A 17,772-nucleotide genomic window follows, 5' to 3' on the forward strand; every position below is an offset into this window, starting at 1 on the left:
CTGGAATACTTAAATTTTATTAGTTTTTCCAGTGGGCTGTTCTTTTTCATGCTGGATGTGGGCCGGAGCTTATTTTCATGGCCTGTTTATGGATGACCATAGATGACCATGGCCTGTTTATAGATGACCATAGATGACCATGGCTTGTTTATAGATGACCACCTAACTGTGATTTCTAGTAGGCCATATGATCACAGCCACCCAAAATATATTCCCAAATGAAGTCTTTCCTTCTAAGAAATTGACTTTAACTAGGAAAGGAAAAGGCCTCTTTGAACTACTCTCCCAAGTGCATATTTCGCAGAGATGAAAAATTGGGCCTACCCCTGACTGAGGGGAAGAGACTGGAGATTTCAGGTGTGTGCAGTTCTTAGCTAAGAGCAACACAGTTGAAATAATTCCTAGCCGGGATGCCAGGTAAGGGAGCCCCTCAGCAACAGCAAACAAGGTGAAGGATGCCGGAGAAGGCCTCCTTGCTGATCAGTCTCTTTCCCAAAGCCTCCCATGGGCTGGCAAGCAACTTTGAACCAAGATGGAGATGTGCTGCAGTTAGGAGTATGACTTCATCAAGGCTATGATTTTACTATACATCCGCTGAGGAGCGTCCATGCCCCAGATGAAATCGAAGTGATTCCAGTCAGGCAAGAGGTCGAAGTACTGGAGATTCCCAATTTGGGGGATTACCCTGGCCACATCCTGGAGCGTCACAAGGACATCATGGCCACCAGCCCACATAGCAGTAGGCACCTTCATGGTGGTCAAGTCATAGAGCGGGGGACGGCTCTACAGAAAAGAGAGAAAGAACATTCATGAGAGAAAGCTCCTCACTACAACAACTGGGTTCAGGTACGCAGAGGGGCTGCTAAATGAGCATTGACTAGGAACACAGTTCTGTCAGGCACCGAGGGAAGTAGAAAAAATGCCTGCAATGGTCCGTATCTTCAAGGAGTATGAAGGAACAAGGCAAGATAAGTCCACAAACATTTGCCTACAAAGTAGGGTATGTCAAATGCCACAAAACATTCCCCAAATAAATGGCAGTGAAGGCAAAGAAGAAACAACTTCTGACCGGGGGCTTTCTAGAAAGAGGAGTTATTTGAAATGACTCTTGAGGGACAGTTGGATTTTGCCAGATAGGGATGAGGGTGGGAGGGCTTCCTGGCAGGTAGCCAGAGCATGTACACCATGGTCAGGATGGCAAGCTCTCCAGTGAACCCAGGGAAGAAACTGTGTGAGACAATGCAGTAGGATATAAGATTGGAGACAGACAGTCAAGCTCTAGGCTAAGGTATTTTGACATCTTTTGGAAGTTTGGGGGGGATGAAGCAGGGTCATTTCTCAGAGCTCAGTCTTAGGGTGACTGTAGGGCCATCAGTCTGGGATGCCTTGAGGAAGGAATAGGCTGGCGGTAGATCCTGGAACAATCTAGACACACAGTAGGGATGGTCCAGAGAAGGGATAATTGAAGCTATGGGGATGACTACATTCTCCAAGAGAGAAAGGGAGAGAGGTGTGAAGAATCTTGGAGGAAGGCTGACAATTTGTGAGTGGAGGAGATAGAAAGTAGACAGTGTCAATGGAGGACGAAGGAAGCAATCAAAAAGGGAAGGGAAAATTTAAGATCACAGCATCGTGGAAGTCCGGGTTGAGTGAGTGAATGGTACAGGGGCTGTGTGACCTCACAGAACATACATCTGAAGGCGAAAACAGGCCACTGGATTTGGCAATCAAAAACCACCCGCGACTTTAAATAAAGTAGCTGTAATAGAAAGATGAAGACCCAAACTACATTTTCCGGGGTTCAGGAGTGAGTGGAGGAAGGGAAGAAGTGGAGAACCCAGCCCTTTTAAATATGAAAAAATGTTGATTGAAATCAGAGGATGGAATGATGAGTGATAGAATCTGTAGGTTGATGGAAGGTTTTTGTTTGTTTGTTTGTTTGTTTCATAAGGAACAGCAATTCATTTAAGAGGTAAGAGGAACCAGAAGGAAGAGGAGATGAGAAGAGATGGGGCCAAGGGCACAGATGCACAAACTTGGGAAATAAGTGGGCATTCATTTTCTGAGAGGAAGGAAGAAGAGAACCAAGGGGACAGAGTCATTGTAAGATGGATAAAAGGGACATTAAGAAATTTCATTCATGCAACAAGTAAGTATTAAGGGCCCAGGAAGTGCCAGGTCCTCTGCCCCGTGAGAAAACACTGGTGAAGAAAACAGAAGGAAATCTCTACCCTCGTGGAGCTGACAGGGGTTAGTCTCCTTATTCTCAATAAAATGCAGTGGGCACAAAGATTGTGCTGGGAACTTAAGAAGACGGCAAAGTAATGATGCCAGAATATAATAAAAATTGACTTCAAGTGACCTAAAATCATACTCAAAGCAGACAGGATCAGCCTGAACTCAGATTGGACCAGCTAACCATTGAGAAATTCTAAGGACACTGACACTCCCATATATTTAAGTCAGCACGTTGTATCCTTCAATCTTACAATTTTATTTGTCAGTTTTGCCTCAATAAAGCTGAAAAAGAAAGAATTTGACTAACAATGGTCTTAAGTGTATGGGTGACATTTTTGTTTCATTTTCTTGTAAATGGAAACAATATATAAATTAAATATGCTCATTAAAAATAATGGAAGAAAAGAGAAGTATGTCAAATCCAAATTGAGAGCCTCCTTAATCCTTCACATTCCCGTAATTCCTTCAGGTTCCCCTAGTTCAGTCTGCCTTTCCTTGGCTCTCTGAAGACAATTCTTTTAAGTTTTGTTGTTGCTGTGTTTTTTTTTTTTTTTTCCTGGCCCTACTCTAAGCATTTGCAAATAAATGCATCTGTGAATACATATGGTCTGAGGGGCAGGGGAAAACTTTGGGGGGTAGTGGAAACTTCTATATCTTGATTGTGGCATGGTTACAGGAATGAGTGTACTTGCCAAAACTCATTGAATTGGAAAATGTGTGAATTTTATTGTATGTAAATTATACCTTAATCAAGCTTAAAAAATAATAAAAATATACATAGCTCTCTTAGTTGTCCTAAGAGCTAGTAGAATCATTTGTCTAACAATTCAATCCATTAGTGAGAAATTGACTGGTCTGACTGACTGCTTTGATGCTCAGAAACAACTTCATTGATCTATAAATAGCCTTAAATATATCAGTCTGGGAAAATATTGGAAAAATTTAATTTAATGTGTTTGGTTCATATTGAGAAGCCCAGCTCCTGAATTTGAGGAACGAAATGGTGGCAACAGGATTATCACAGGCATAGAGGGCTAGATGAATCTCCAAATTTTAGTGTGAAAACTCAGAGGGCAAAAAGATGCTAAAGGCTCAACTCTTCATGGGTGGATAATATTCTTTTTTATTTTTTTAATTTTTAAAAAATTTTTTAAAATTTTATTATGTTAATCACCATACATTACATCATTAGTTTTTGATGTAGTGATTCTTTTAATTTTCATGTGGGATCCTATATTTTTTCTGTTGACATCCAGAACTGGGTATTCATTTTCTCTGTACATTTTTATAGATTTTTATGAAACAATTTTCATTATTATACTGTCAACAAAATTATGTTAAAAACCACCCCAGTAGCATTGGCTAGGTCTTGTGTAACTGTAAATGAAAAAGCAAGATTAAAAATTGTGTGAAAGCAGTGATACTGAGAAGATTGGAATAAATGCAGTAAAATATTGATACATATAGTGTTCTCTGGGTGGAGGGATTATAAATTATTAGAATTCCTTAAGATATCCTTCTTTTATTTCTATTCTATTTATTTTTAGATTTTCTGCAATGAATGCTTATTTAAATTAGTCATTTTCTAAAAAGCGTTATCAATGAGAATGCCACTAATTGTCAGGCAGGATTCTTTTCACTCTCCAATAATTTCTTTCTTTTTTTTTTTTTAAGATTTTATTTATTTATTTGCCAGAGAGAGTGTGAGAGCACGAGAGAGAGAGCACAGGCAGGGAGAGGAGCAGACTCCCCGCTCAGCAGGGAGCCCGATGCGGGACTCGATCCCAGGACCCTGAGATCATGACCTGAGCCGAAGGCAGATGCTTAACCAACTGACCCACCTAGTCATCCCAATTTCTTATTATAATGTCTCAAAGCCACCCTTCTGGGGCCATTCCAAGCAGCTCACCTGATTATAGTGATGCATGTTCTCAGCTTCGCTTCCCCAATCATAAGCTCTGAATTCATCAGATCTGTAAAGCTGAAATACATGTTTTTTGGAAAAATAATCAGAGTAAGAATCACAATTTTTACAGTAAATCTTAGAAAACCACTATGCACTGGGAAGAAAATAAAGCTTTCTGGATCACCAGAAGGATATAAATACATTTTTACCACTAGAAGCACAAGGCCAACAGAGAGGGAAGCAATGGTCTCCCTTGGTTTGAAGGGACAGCTAATGGGAAATCACGACTCCTTAGGGGAAAGTCAAACCTCAGATAGTACTCTCTCCCGGGAAGGCTCTATCACCTGAGGCTTTCCCCGGTTACCTCTTGCTTCAGCTCAGGCTCTGTTTTACAAGCTCCGATCTAAGATTGGGTTCATTTATGTCACCTACTTGGTCTGTACCATACCTTGTCCTTTCCCTTCAAATCTGGGGAAATCAAACCAAAGATGGTGACAGAGACAAAATAGAAGCCAGCTTCGAACCTTCTTAGGGTAGACCTGCTAATTCTCTCCTTTCAGATGTACCGAAATAAGATTGGAAGAGTCTTCCATGACAAAGACACTACCTGTTTTATATGCAGGATGTTCTGCATTGATGATCCAGTGGGAGCATGTGACATATACACATCCATTCGACTCTGAAGGGAAATAAAACATACTATAGCAAAAATCACCCAGTGAAAGAAAGTATACCTCCCAGAAGCAGAGAACAAGTGTGCTAAAAATTAGCAAACCAAAGCTGGGGTTTGGGAAATGACAAGGCCGAATCATCTAGGTAAATAAGAGCTCATGTCAGTTCATGGATTGCTTGAGAGCCAACGTGCACCAGCTCTGAAGTCGTGGGATAATTTGGAAGGAGGGGGGTGCTGTGCGCATGCATGTGGGTGTGCCCTGTCTCAGATCCGGGCGTCAAAACACCTGGGCTTCAGAACTTAACTCTTTTTTTTTTTTTAAAGATTTTATTTATTTATTTGACAGAGAGAGACACAGTGAGAGAGGGGACACAAGCAGGGGGGAGTGGGAGAGGGAGAAGCAGGCTTCCCGCAGAGCAGGGAGCCCGATGTGGGGCTTGATCCCAGGACCCTGGGATCATGACCTGAGCCGAAGGCAGACGCTTAACGACTGAGCCACCCAGGCGCCCCCAGAACTTAACTCTGTTAATTATAAGCTTTGTGACTTTGTGTAACTTGTGAGTTTCTGTATTTTCACCTATTAAATGAACACACTAAAAGTCATACTGTGCCAGGCTTTTGTGAGGATAAGATAAAATATTGCAGAAGAAAAGCTAAATATAATCACTTCCTATGCGCTGTGCTTCGGTCTTTGTAAACAACATAGAGATGAATATTATAGAGATGTACTAGCAATCGGAATCCTATGTCTTAGAACACTGTAGAACGAAAGTAATCAAGGGAACTATTAAAAATGTTTACTTTTGAATAAGCAGGCTTTGAACAATGGTTCCTCTTGTATTTCGATCTGGCACAACTACACCTCTTGAATAGGGGTAGGGTGGGCTGGCGGAGAAAGCTATTTGGGGACTAGCTTCACTGTACCAGCCTCATTGGCTGCCATATGGAATGTGACAGAACTAGCTGTTCAACCACATTAGCCTGCACATGCACACTCTTCCTCCTCCTTGAATTCTCCATAACAGGAAGCAAAGAGTTGATGAAACAGGATTGCTCCTCTTTTGTGGGAAAGGGGTTCTATCTCTGTTCCATTCTGTCTGTGCCTTCCAAGTTAAGTGGGGAGTTTTATCTGAGGCCAAAGTCACCCAACAAACGAAGGCACACAGGAAATAAGTTCAATGCTTGTCTGGACTTCTTTTCTGGGATTTTTTTTTTTTTTAAAAATGCATGGTATTCGTTGTAAAATCAAATTGACTATAGGGAACGTGTGACACTCCTACCCATGATGGACGTCTGTTTTCCTAAATATGACCAGGGATGGAAAGATGAACCTACCTATTCTTTCCCCCAGTTTTCACATTCATGGTCCATTGAATACCCAATCTATGCATAGCAAATCTCCTCCTTTACAGTTTAGAATACCACATTAGTTTATACAGTGTAATAGATACATCAAGGTGAGTCAAAGAAAAGCTGGAATCTCTCTTTTTTTTTAAAGATTTTATTTATTTGACAGAGAGAGACACAACGAGAGAGGGAACACAAGCAGGGGGAGTGGGAGAGGGATAAGCAGGCTTCCCACAGAGCAGGGAGCCTGATGTGGGACTCGATCCCAGGACCCTGGGATCATGACCTGAGCTGAAGGCAGTCGCTTAACCAACTGAGCCACCCAGGCGCCCCGAAAAGCTGGAATCTCTTAAAGCATCAAATGGTCCCATAATCATTATACGTACCGTATTCATATTTTTCTTGTTGGATCCAGCCCATAAGGACATGAGTTCACTACATATCACCCATAATATTTTATTGTTACAGAGTTTGAGGGAACGTTCCCTTCCCGTCTTTAAAAATATACCTTTGGTACCAAAAATACCCTGTAAAAATAAACAATAATTATCCTTTCAAGAATTATTTTCAGGCTTCTTGACATTCCCTTCATCCCAGGAATAAGGATTCTTGGAGATCTATTTCCATTTGTATTTGCTGTTTCTGCCAAGGAGACTAAGTCATTTGGGAAAAGGAACTATTTATGAACCCATCTCTATCCAGGGAAGATCAACAAACATAATTTAAAAAGAGATTGCAGTAAGGCTCTTCAACCCCAAATTTGCTTCTCCATGGTGAAGCTCCCCTATTCTGTCCAATTGTTGACTGCCTATGTTTCTTATTTCTCATTAATTGGCAAGAAAGGCAGAGCACTTTCTCCTTAAGGCCAAATATTGCCTTGACTAGGAAGGAAAAGCAAGGTTTCCCCTACTACGCATGTGCACATCATCTTTTTAGCCGCGTCCCAGAGGAGCCAGCTCTTGGGCTGGAAAGCAGACCATGGAGTACTGAGAGGAGGGGGCCACTGGACAGAAAATACTTGATATAATGGGACACAGCACAGCTAAAACTTCTAGGGCTTGAGAGAGTAAGCTTGGGTGGGGCTCTCTGAGGGGAGGACTGAAGCTTCTGGGGACCACAGACAGGAAGTGGTGGGAAGGGTCTGGGAATGGGTCTGAAAGTGGCAGGAAATCTGACAGGAGGTAATATGAAACTTAGATAAGCCTCAGACCCACCTATGCCCACAAAGCCACATATATGTAAAATATAAAATGCAAAAATGATGTATTTAGAGATAGATGTGTCTACCTCCGAATGTAATGTAACTTATCTGCTCAACTCTGCCCAAATGTAGAAAACACCCCAAACTAATGGGTGTCAACACACTTTGGCAACAGAACTATCAACCACACAAAAGAGAAATTGCATCACTTGAGCTTACAGTAAACAGTACAATAAAACCATGGAACCAATCATTAGGCTCTATGGGAATTCATCCTTGTGTTAGCTCACAAATAATTTTTTTTCCATTCCCACCCATTCACCCTAAGCCAGGGCCTCATTTTACGTATGAATTACTGTGAAACCCTTATCCGTCTCCTTGATTTCATTTTGGCCAAAATTCATCTTAGCCGACACCCCAAATCAAAAAGGCGATTTTGCCAAAATACTATGTTTATCATGGCAATGACCTTTTTAGAGAAACAAAAGCAAACAGAAAAAAAAAAAAAAAGAAAAAGACTTTTGATGGATAAATTCCCAAATCCATAATTGGCAACCAAACTACTTTTTCAACCCCTGGAAAATAACCAATAAATGTCTGAACGAATAACTGAGCTGTAAGACATTTAGGTTTTGGAATCATAGCTTTGGTAAATGAAAGCAAGCTCCCCTAAGGGAAGGGGTGTATTATTCAGGCTTATCTAACATCATGTCTTCCATCTGGGCATCGTGAATTTATTGACCTGTCCAGTGGAACAAGAATGGAATGAGAAAATTGTGAGTGGATTTTAAACTACATCACAGTCACCTAACTAGAAATTCTGATATACACTCAGGTCTGCTAATGACTGAGTACAGTAAATTGTATATGGGAATTGTAGACACGCACATGGTTACAGACACGCACATACACGGACACACATACACGCACACCCACACACACACAAAGCACACCGTCACAGAATCTGGTTTCTACAGATTTCATGTAAATTTCCTACTTTCCTACTTTCGCTTCATAATAGATTTTGCAATAATAAGGATCTACGGTCCAAAATGGGATCCTCAGAGACATTTTGGCGAAAATGAGAAGCCTACCTTGATTACGGAATTTGGAAGTAGAAAAAAACTGGTAAAAATGCCCGTGGGATATTTGAATGAGACCACAGGACCCAAGGCAAAATTCATTTTGATTCTCTGTGCCAGTTCGGGCATGGTGGCAAAGGCTACAAACCCTAAGAGAACAGGAGACAAGACAGTTTTGTAAAAATTAGAAATGCTGAGGCAATGTCCCTACTAACAAGAGTAGGACTCTGCTTTGACAGCTTATCCCTCTATTGCGATGATCCTGCGGCTGAACTGGGAAACTCTCCTGAGTTGTTCAGCAAAGATAATCTGCCTTCAGTCCTCTCTGCTCTCAAGTGTCCATTTTCCTCGTATTCTGGACAATTTGACTTGGTTGGGGGGAGTGAGGGATAAGCTGCTCGAGCCGCCACTGCCGAGGGGTCCCGGGGACAGCTTTACCCCCCCCCAGCCTGCTCCCCGCCACCTCCCCGCATGGGCTAAGCGCTAGCAATTCTGTCATTTTCCCGCCAACCCTGAGATGCCAGGATGAGTCACAGAGCTTCCAGAAGTAAACGATTGGTTCACGGGAGGTGAACCAATCAGTTCTTTATGCAGTATTATCCAGTGATCCCACAGTTGTTTTTTCTCACAGTGCAAAGAAATTTCATCCCTCCCAGTGCTTCACTGGATGCTGACCAACCTCCAGAATGTTCCCTGATTTCCCTCAGTCCTCTGTGGTCTTGATAAGGACCAGCTGTCTCCATTCGCTCCGACTTTTCAGCAACAGCATAGCATGCATTTCTAGCCCTATGAGGAGGAGGATGGCAAGCAGCACTGCACAGGGAAGTATGTGGAGTGTCTGTGTATTTTGGTTCCCTGAGATGCCTTCCAGGGACCCTGCCACTGTGTGTGTGTGTGTGTGTGTGTGTGCGCGCACACGTACGCTCCTGCTTTTTTTCTTGAAGTTCTCGTTGAAACATTGAAACCATTTTGGCCAGAAAAAGAACAGACTTTGTATTAATTGGCTGAGCCAACAAAGACTGAAACTGGTATACTGGTATAATACTTCCCCTGGGAAGATCTCTGGTAGTGTGTGGAGGTGAGTTGTTCCGCGCTCACACTGACTTGTAGTGTAAGCTGGAGCATGGGTTTGCTAAATGTCTAGAGTGGGTCCTTCCCACATAACCAAAATTGCTCTGCCCCAAATGTGGAGGATGTTCACTGAAAAATTCATGCCCTAAATGCAAGGCAGAGCAATGCTGATCAGATATTTTCTGTTTTCTTTGCAGATCAGATGTAAGAGCATATCTACTCCTGCCCACTTTTCTAGACCCCACTCAAGTCATACCTTAACCATCCGGTTCCTCCACATGCCCAACACCCTCACTGCGGGGAGGCAGACTGACCTGATTTGAATCTGTGTTCTTAAAATTAGAAATTTTAGTGGAAGATCACTAACAAATTCACAATATTCATAGTATGGATTCCTCTAAATTTTTATTTGGAGCTGGATTTTTGATTTCTTTCTAAAAGATCTAGTAAATCACTAAGAAGTACATTTTCAGAGAGCTGGATCTTGAACTTTTAAAAATTTTCTGTATAGTGCTTGAATTTAATTGCTATTCCATAAATATTAAATTGCACGCTAAATAGATAAGCCCAGTTGATGTATGCTTTTGTATTTCAACTAAAAAAAAGTGACTGTAGGGGCGCCTGGGTGGCTCAGTCGGGTAAGTGTCTGCCTTCGGTTCAGGTCATGATCCCAGGGTCCTGGGATCAAGCTCCGCATCAGGCTCCCTGCTCATCGGGGAACCTGCTTCTCCCTCTCCCTCTGTCCCTGCCCCTTCTCATGTGCTCTCTCTCTCTCTCTCAGATAAATAAATAAAATCTTTTAAAAAAGTGATCATATATTTTCAATTCGTTCAAATGTAAGTATAAGCTCACCCTTTGATTATTTTTTAAAATCCCAAATGGATTGTGAGGAAGGCATGATTGACACATACTTATCATCCTTCAGGGATATTTCATGTCATTAGGCTTTACTATTTTAGCTCAGAGGGGACCTAGAAACTTACTTTGGAAATACTTCAGTTTGGGGGCACATGGAAATTATATCACCATTACAAAAGTGCTGTTGTAACCAGAGATGGAGGAAAGATTTGCCTGACACACAGTCTCTGAAATTCAAGTTCACAGCCACTTGCTGTGGCTAGTAGGGCACTAGCACGTGTCTAGCACAAGATGGGAAATTAAGGGCACAGTAAATGGCGGTGATTCTGTTCCAGTTGAAAGGCGAACCTTGGGAGGCTCTGACTCTTGTAAAACACTGACGTTTGTAGACATACCTATTGTAGTGCCAAGTGAATGCCCAATGAAATACAGCTTCTCCTGACCAGTTTTATTTACAATGAAGTCTATTATTCCCGGGAGGTCGTATTTGGCCATTTCATCGAAACTGCAAAATAAAACGGGGGCTCATAAATACTCGCCACTAAGTTTAAACTCAGAGCACCTGCTCACTTACTTTTTATACACAGAATTCTGTGGCGGTCGCTCTTTTGGAGTGCATCTCATTATTTACCCAATCACGTGTTGGCTAGTGTAGCTTTTGTTTGCTGCATTTATGTGCGTTACAGTCTAATAACAGGACTGATTTCAAAACCTGTGTGTACTGTCTGAAGGCCAGTCCTACCTTTTCTCCTCTTCTTGTCCTTCCGTTTCCCCTGCTTTGCCTGCCTCTTCTTCAAAAACCCACAGGGCACTTCCAGACCTTCGGGCCATTTCATACTCAGCTTTGGAAACAGAACTGGTTGCAAATCATGCTTCTAGCTGAGAAACTCTTGATAAGTTACTTAAATGCTCTGGGCTTCAGTTTGCTCATCTGTGAAATGGACATAATACCTGCTCTCGAGCAGGGCTGTTAAGGGGATTGGATGACAGTCAAGTCATGACTCAAGTGCACCTGTTATTATTGCTTCTTTCCGCATTAGAGATATGTTCGATATCTACCAACATGCCATAGCCCCAGTTCTACTGGAATTAACACAGGAGAACCAAAAGACTTACGTAATATTTAGTGGAGCCAGGTAGCCCATGGGCTCAAGGCTTGCTTATCAAAAGGACATGTGAGGAAATAGGAAATCTGTAGGCTGACACTCCCGAGTATAAGAGAATTCTTGTGATGTCTTATAGTAAACAAGCTTCAAGCTCCCAGCCAAGGGCCAGTGACACAAAATATTTCCTGATATTTGCTCCTGCCCCAAAGCTCTGGCCCTAACAATTTATTCTACCCTTCCTTCATTCTCAACCTGTTAGTGGGTGCTGAATATTTCATTAATATGGTAGGAATGCACACTCTGTTCTAGCTTAGCCTTGCAAAGGGAAGTCTCTTGCAGGCATCAGCCTGTCCTCTGGTGACAGCAGAAAATACTTTCAGTCAAAGAGGCAGCATACGAGAACATTGTTCTCCATTGCCCATTCACAAGGTTTTAAAGACCTCATATTGGAGTTCTCTTGAAAAATGGTACGCAATACAGTCTCAACCAGAATTTCTCTAAATAAAATATAGTACTGGTATACATCACCTCTGCAAAATTGATTGGCCTGTCCAAGAGAAAAGACCTGGATTAGCAGCACTAGAATGAATAGAAGCTTCGTGAGGGCAGGTACTTTGCTCACTCTTGAGTGCTCAGGGCCTGGAACTGTACATATAGTAGACACTCAGCAAACATTGGTTAAGTGAGTGTGTGCACCGATCATAGGAATTCCCTGAGCTGTCCCTTGGGACAGACTTATAATGTATATTATTGGATAGAATTGCATGTTAAAATCATCATGTTAAAATGATATAATGTGCTTGTGGGAGAATCAGTGGAAATCTAACTTCTTGCTATTTCTCTGCTTTGAGATATTAGTAGAAACTACAAGGAACTATGTGACTTCCAATGTTACAGATTATTATTAACATCATCCACACTATTATATTCAAAGAAATTGCCTCGAACTTTCTTCATGATTTTTCTTAGATACAATTTACCTAAAGGCCCAGAATTTTTCTTCAGTCACTGAGAGTGTTGTGTGTCTTCTTGACCAAGTGTTCCCCCGGCTGTTTCCCATCCAGACATCATAACCTGCATCTGCTAGAAGGAATCCAAGGCTGCCATTGGCAAAATTCTCCAGCCAAGAGGCATTGTCTGCAAATAAGGCATGTTGCATATATACGACTGGCCGGGGCCCTGGAAGGAGAGAGGAAGAGAGAGGAGAGAGAGAATAATTTATGATAAATAGAGCATCTCAGGAACATGATAGAACCGCCCCCCCCACACACACACACCCCACACCAGAAGAAGCAAAAACCAAAATCAGCATTCACCTTCCCCCTGATCATTTGTGTAGAGCGTGAGAATCACGTAAGTTTCTTGAGCACGTGCATTATACCTGGTGCTATGCTGACAGATGAACAGATGAACACACATGAGCTTGTTACATTCTCATAATACCTCTATTATGATAGCTACTATTTTAAGGATCTTCATTTTATAGATGCAGAAACTGAGCTTTAAGGTAATGAAGTAACTTTCCCAAGGGGCCACCCAGTTAACAAGATGCAAAGCCAGGACGAAAGCCCAGTTCTGTTTCACACCAAAGTGGGTGCTCGTAACTGAGCTCGCTGCTCTATGAATTCGCATTTGCCTATCTCTGGGGTCTGACTTGCAAAGACAGGAAAATGATCGTGTTTGATGGAATCCCATGCCTCTTCCAGGGAGGAGGAGGACGAGAGTGTAAATGGACAATGACTGGTTCCTCGCCAAGCTTCCAGCCAAATCCCCAGCCTCTGCCCACCAGAGAGCATTTGAAAACCCCAAATATAATAGAATCGGCTCAACATCCCTCTGACAACTGTCAAATTCCTGAGGGAGAGGCTATTCAGGGAGATGAGGAGAACCAATGCAGAAGGTTCCAAAAAGGCACCATAATTTAGTGGGTAAGACCATGGGCTCTGGAGCCAGGCTGGGTATGAATCCTGATTCCATCACTTGCTATGTGTGTGACTTTGAGCATTTTACAGAGCCTGCTCAGGTTCATCATCTGTAAAATGATAACTATTCATAGTACCGACCTCCTAGGGATGAGAGGTTTATTGGATATAAATTAATGTAAAGCTTTGAGAATAATACATTTAATCAATGGTTCTTAATTCCAAACCTTCCCCAAATTCTCCCTTCTTAAGTAAAACTTTTCCTGGAAAAATGCTCTCCTTTTAGAGTTCCTAGCCCCCTCCCCCCAAGGCTGGTGTTGCCAGATGTTGCAAAAAAAATGAAAATGAAGATTAAGAGAAGACTCAGGATGTCCTGTTGATTTGAATTTCAGATACAGGATGAACAATTTCTGTATAAGTACATTCTAAGTGGAACTTGTCCGAGAAACTGATTTGTTAGTAATCTGAAATTCAACTTCAACTGGTGTCTTCCATTTGTTTCTTACAGGTCATGATCCTGGAGTCCCTGGATCGAGTCCCGCATCGGGCTCCCTGCTCGGCAGGGAGTCTGCTTTGCCCTCTGACCCTATCCCCTCTCATGTGTTCTCTCTCATTCTCTCTCTCTCAAAATAAATAAATAAAATCTTTAAAAAAAAAAAAAAAGAAAGTCAAACAGGGTGATTTTAGCTGCCTCTGAATATGAATGGCAGGAGGGATGGTGAGTGACAGGTAAAGGATTTGCCCCCTAAACTTCCCAGATACTTTGCTTATGCTTCTCTCTTCCTCACTCATCTTGAGCTTTGCAGTGACATGTCCCTATTTAAAGAGTCATTTCTCTGCTTTTGCATGGCTGGCTCTTCATGCTAGAATTCAGGCCTTTTTAACACCATGCTCTTTCCTCCCACAAAACTTCTGTCCCTCTGATCAAAACATAGGAAGAATGATCCAGTTTTCCTTCTCGGAAAAAGTTTCAGAAATGTCAGGGTCATTTAATTTGATTTTTTTAATCCTGCAGAGGGAGGCCTATTGATTCTAGAGGGGGCAGGAGAGACTTCATGCAACCCAGCTGATCTCTTTGCAAGTGAGGAAATCCACTTTCCTGGGATGCAGCAATTTTCCACATGAGAAATCAGTCATGAATGAAAGAAATGTCGGCCCCACCTTTGCATTTACACCCTGACCAAGCAGGCCTGCTTGCTCTCAACAAGATCTGTCTTGCCTTTTGTATTTTTAGGTTCTTGACTGTCTTCAGAGAATTGGAAAAGAATGAGACTCCCTGTTAACTATTTATTTATTTATTTATTTTTATTTTATTTTATTTTATTTTTTAAGATTTTTATTTATTTATTTGACAGAGAGAGACACAGTGAGAGAGGGAACACAAGCAGGGGGAGTGGGAGAGGGAGAAGCAGGCTTCCCGCTGAGCAGGGAGCCCGATGCGGGGCTCGATCCCAGGACCCTGGGATCATGACCTGAGTCGAAGGCAGACGCTTAATGACTGAGCCACCCAGGCGCCCCTCCCTGTTAACTATTTAAAGACTAATCCAAGAGTCCATCGATTTTGATAAACTAGTCATTCTCTTAATGGAAAGCCAGCACTAAATTGGAGCCATCTGCTGTCCTCCTTTGCAGGAAAGAACATCTTTTACCTGGGCTCCTGGCATCTTTTCGTCCATGAGGAATTCTGTTGACGCTGAGGATGTACCCATCCTGAGTGATGACTTCATACTCTTCACTGGGGTAGCCATTATAGGTGATGATCTCACTCTGCCAGGTAAAAACCCAGACGTTAGCTCAACATCTTCTCCAGAGGTGATCGGAAGGAACTAGAACAAAGCATCTGGTGTGTGCTTATTGGGGTGAATTATCTGAAATCTGTAGCCCCAGGTAACTGTAAAATCAATTTACTGTGTAAAGTCTTGATAAAAAATTAGCAGAATATTTAAAAAATGCTGCTATTGGCAAATTTGGGGGTGGGTAGTTGGGTAGAGATAATATTTAGTATTTTCTGACACAACTATGTTCTCCAGCTGATTCTCGAGACCCCTTATGGTTTGGTAGAAGGCAGTTATATATATTATCCAAATAGCTTAAAATAGAAATTTTAATATTTTAAAAATATAAATTCAGAAGAAGAGGTGGCCTATAAATTCTTTTTTGCTTTACATTACTAGAAAATATTATTTACTCAGTCAAAAGGGGAGATCTTCCTAACTTTACTCTTAGAGAAATGTTAAATATCACCTACGTTTTATCTGTTCCCTTATCTGAGACTCTCTGCTATCACAAGACCGTTCATCTGCCTTATGTGATGTCCTTTGGGACTTGGCATGACTTACAATATTCATCCACACTTCAGGATTCGCTTCTTCTTCCAAATTAAAGAATCTACCAGCACTTAAAGTTCCACAGATCAAACAACAGGTTGTTGTTAAAACCAGCCACATCATGGGAATGCCTGACGTAAGACATTTAATAATCACAGATTAATTTTATACATCAACTTTGCTTTAAGAAATGAAAACAGTGCCCTACTGAAAACCGGACGGACATCCTAGGAACACTGAGAAAGTGTGGAAGGAAGCAAACGCAGTGAGCTAACTCAGCATGGGAATCCTTTCCTCACATAGAAACTGCTTTGACCCAATCCACTTCTGCAAGACATTTCATCCAGTACCAAGCCTTATTGTTTTGGTCGTCCTTTCGTCAAAGGTTTTCAATTATGTTTTTTTTTTTTTTAAGATTTTATTTATTGAGAGAGAGAATGAGATAGAGAGAGCATGAGGGGGGGAGGGTCAGAGGGAGAAGCAGACTCCCTGCCGAGCAGGGAGCCCGATGCGGGACTCGATCCCGGGATTCCAGGATCATGACCTGAGCCGAAGGCAGCTGCCCAACCAACTGAGCCACCCAGGTGCCCAGTTTTCAATTATGTTAAGTCTTTGCTCACCTGCAAATTGCCAGGGTACCCGAAGACTCAGAGGACAGGTGTCCAAAGCCACAGTAAAGGGAAAAGGGGTGCTATCCTCTACTCTAACCGGCTTCCCACAAAACAAACAAGAACAGTGAGCAGAGAAGCTGACGATCGGTTTCCAGTGACCGGATTCTTTCTCTTGTGGACACCCAGTGGGGAAGGCTGCACATTTGAATGTGCAATCTCTTCCTTGGTGTGGCTTAAAAGCACTTCTTCCAAGGCAGACCACAGTGCCCCTCTTGTGACCCCCACTCATGACCTGACGTTGAGGTCCAGCCTCACCACCAACAAGATCTCTGACCTTGGGCAAGTTATTTAGCAGCTTTGTCTCTTGGTTTCTTTGTGGGTGAAATTAGAATAATGTTACCTACCCTACGGGGCTATAGGAAGGATTAAAGGACCTGTAAAGCAGTAGACACAGTCAGCCCTTTCTCGCTATTTTTCCCAATCAGAGAATGAGCCAGAAAGTAACATCAGAGAGCTGTAACAAATTAATGACTGACTTCTAGAAATTTAGAGCTTTACTTCTGAAGATTTTAAATAGCTTTCCATGCATTTGCTGTCTGGTTGAAGATGATTTTATATCTGCAAATGTCATATAATCGAAAGCATTGTTAAAACTAGTAACAGCTAGTATCTACTGAGTGCTAAGCTTGCCCAGAGAATGTTTCTAAATGCCTCAGACGTGTTATTTCAATCTCAAAGAAACTCCATGAAGTAGGTCCTATCATCCTCAATTTATTGATGAAAATACCCAAGGCTTAGAGAGATTTCAGATCTGCCCGGGTCACAGAGCCCACGGGTGCCAGAAGCGGGTCCGGAAGGCAGGCAGCCTCCCAGCAGTGCCCTTGCATCTGACACCCCTCTCGCTTGTGATAGATCTTGACCTTACCTAGTTCAGTGAGCATCCTCTGCTCCCGAAGAGTCTGCACCGATTAGGAACCTCTAAACTTTTGCATGTGACTTCAGGCTGAAGAACGAGATGTGGTTGCAGTGACAGTTAGAAGCTAGAGAGAGCAGAGACAGGAAGCCCATGGAAATGAGGAAACCCCAGGCTGTGGCACCTCCCAGGGCATCTTCCTGACGCACCAAATGCACTGATGCGCTTGCAGATTGGGAAACAGTGGTCTGCAGGATGCCAAGTAACCAGTTTGACTGAATCCTTCATGTTTCCTTGGAGTTTCCTTGGGCCACTGTTGGGAGGGTTCCGCTACATTTTCAAAGCCTGGCATAAAATGGGGAAGTCGGACAGACTCAGGATCCTAATGGACAGAAGCAGACAGAGCAATATCTACCTTCTCAACGCCAGGGCATTTCTGTCAGGGTCAGATGAAGCGATGTCTGGGAAATGCACTGATGTCAACTGTGTCATGTGGAGGGAGGGGACTGATTGTGGC

At 42.4% G+C, this 17,772-nt stretch overlaps 1 protein-coding gene across 1 annotated transcript; it reads right to left on the reverse strand.

Annotated features, from left to right (window-relative positions):
* Nucleotides 1-493: 493 nt before the first annotated feature.
* LIPN (lipase family member N) lies at nucleotides 494-16,002 on the reverse strand. Its single transcript, XM_006732610.2, has 9 exons — nucleotides 15,744-16,002; nucleotides 15,054-15,171; nucleotides 12,463-12,661; nucleotides 10,772-10,881; nucleotides 8,460-8,596; nucleotides 6,551-6,691; nucleotides 4,752-4,823; nucleotides 4,148-4,219; nucleotides 494-783 (listed from the first exon to the last, which is right to left on the reverse strand). Exons 1-9 carry the CDS (start codon nucleotides 15,852-15,854, stop codon nucleotides 550-552), a joined length of 1,194 nt encoding a protein of 397 aa, XP_006732673.1. The 5' UTR covers nucleotides 15,855-16,002; the 3' UTR covers nucleotides 494-549.
* Nucleotides 16,003-17,772: the final 1,770 nt, after the last annotated feature.

This window comes from Leptonychotes weddellii, chromosome 6 (assembly GCF_054177405.1).
Source record: "Leptonychotes weddellii isolate Sample4059 chromosome 6, ASM5417740v2, whole genome shotgun sequence".
In the NCBI taxonomy this organism is placed as follows: Eukaryota; Metazoa; Chordata; class Mammalia; order Carnivora; family Phocidae; genus Leptonychotes; species Leptonychotes weddellii.

Excerpts from the sequence above, each read along its gene's own strand:
- LIPN (XM_006732610.2), bottom strand. The coding sequence starts at position 15,854 with ATGATGTGGCTGGTTTTAACAACAACCTGTTGTTTGATCTGTGGAACT. Across the intron at positions 10,882-12,462 it reads GAAAAATTCTGGGCCTTTAG|TTTCGATGAAATGGCCAAAT; the intron begins GTAAATTGTATC and ends TTTATTTTGCAG. Across the intron at positions 4,824-6,550 it reads ACAAGAAAAATATGAATACG|AGTCGAATGGATGTGTATAT; the intron begins GTACGTATAATG and ends ATTTCCCTTCAG.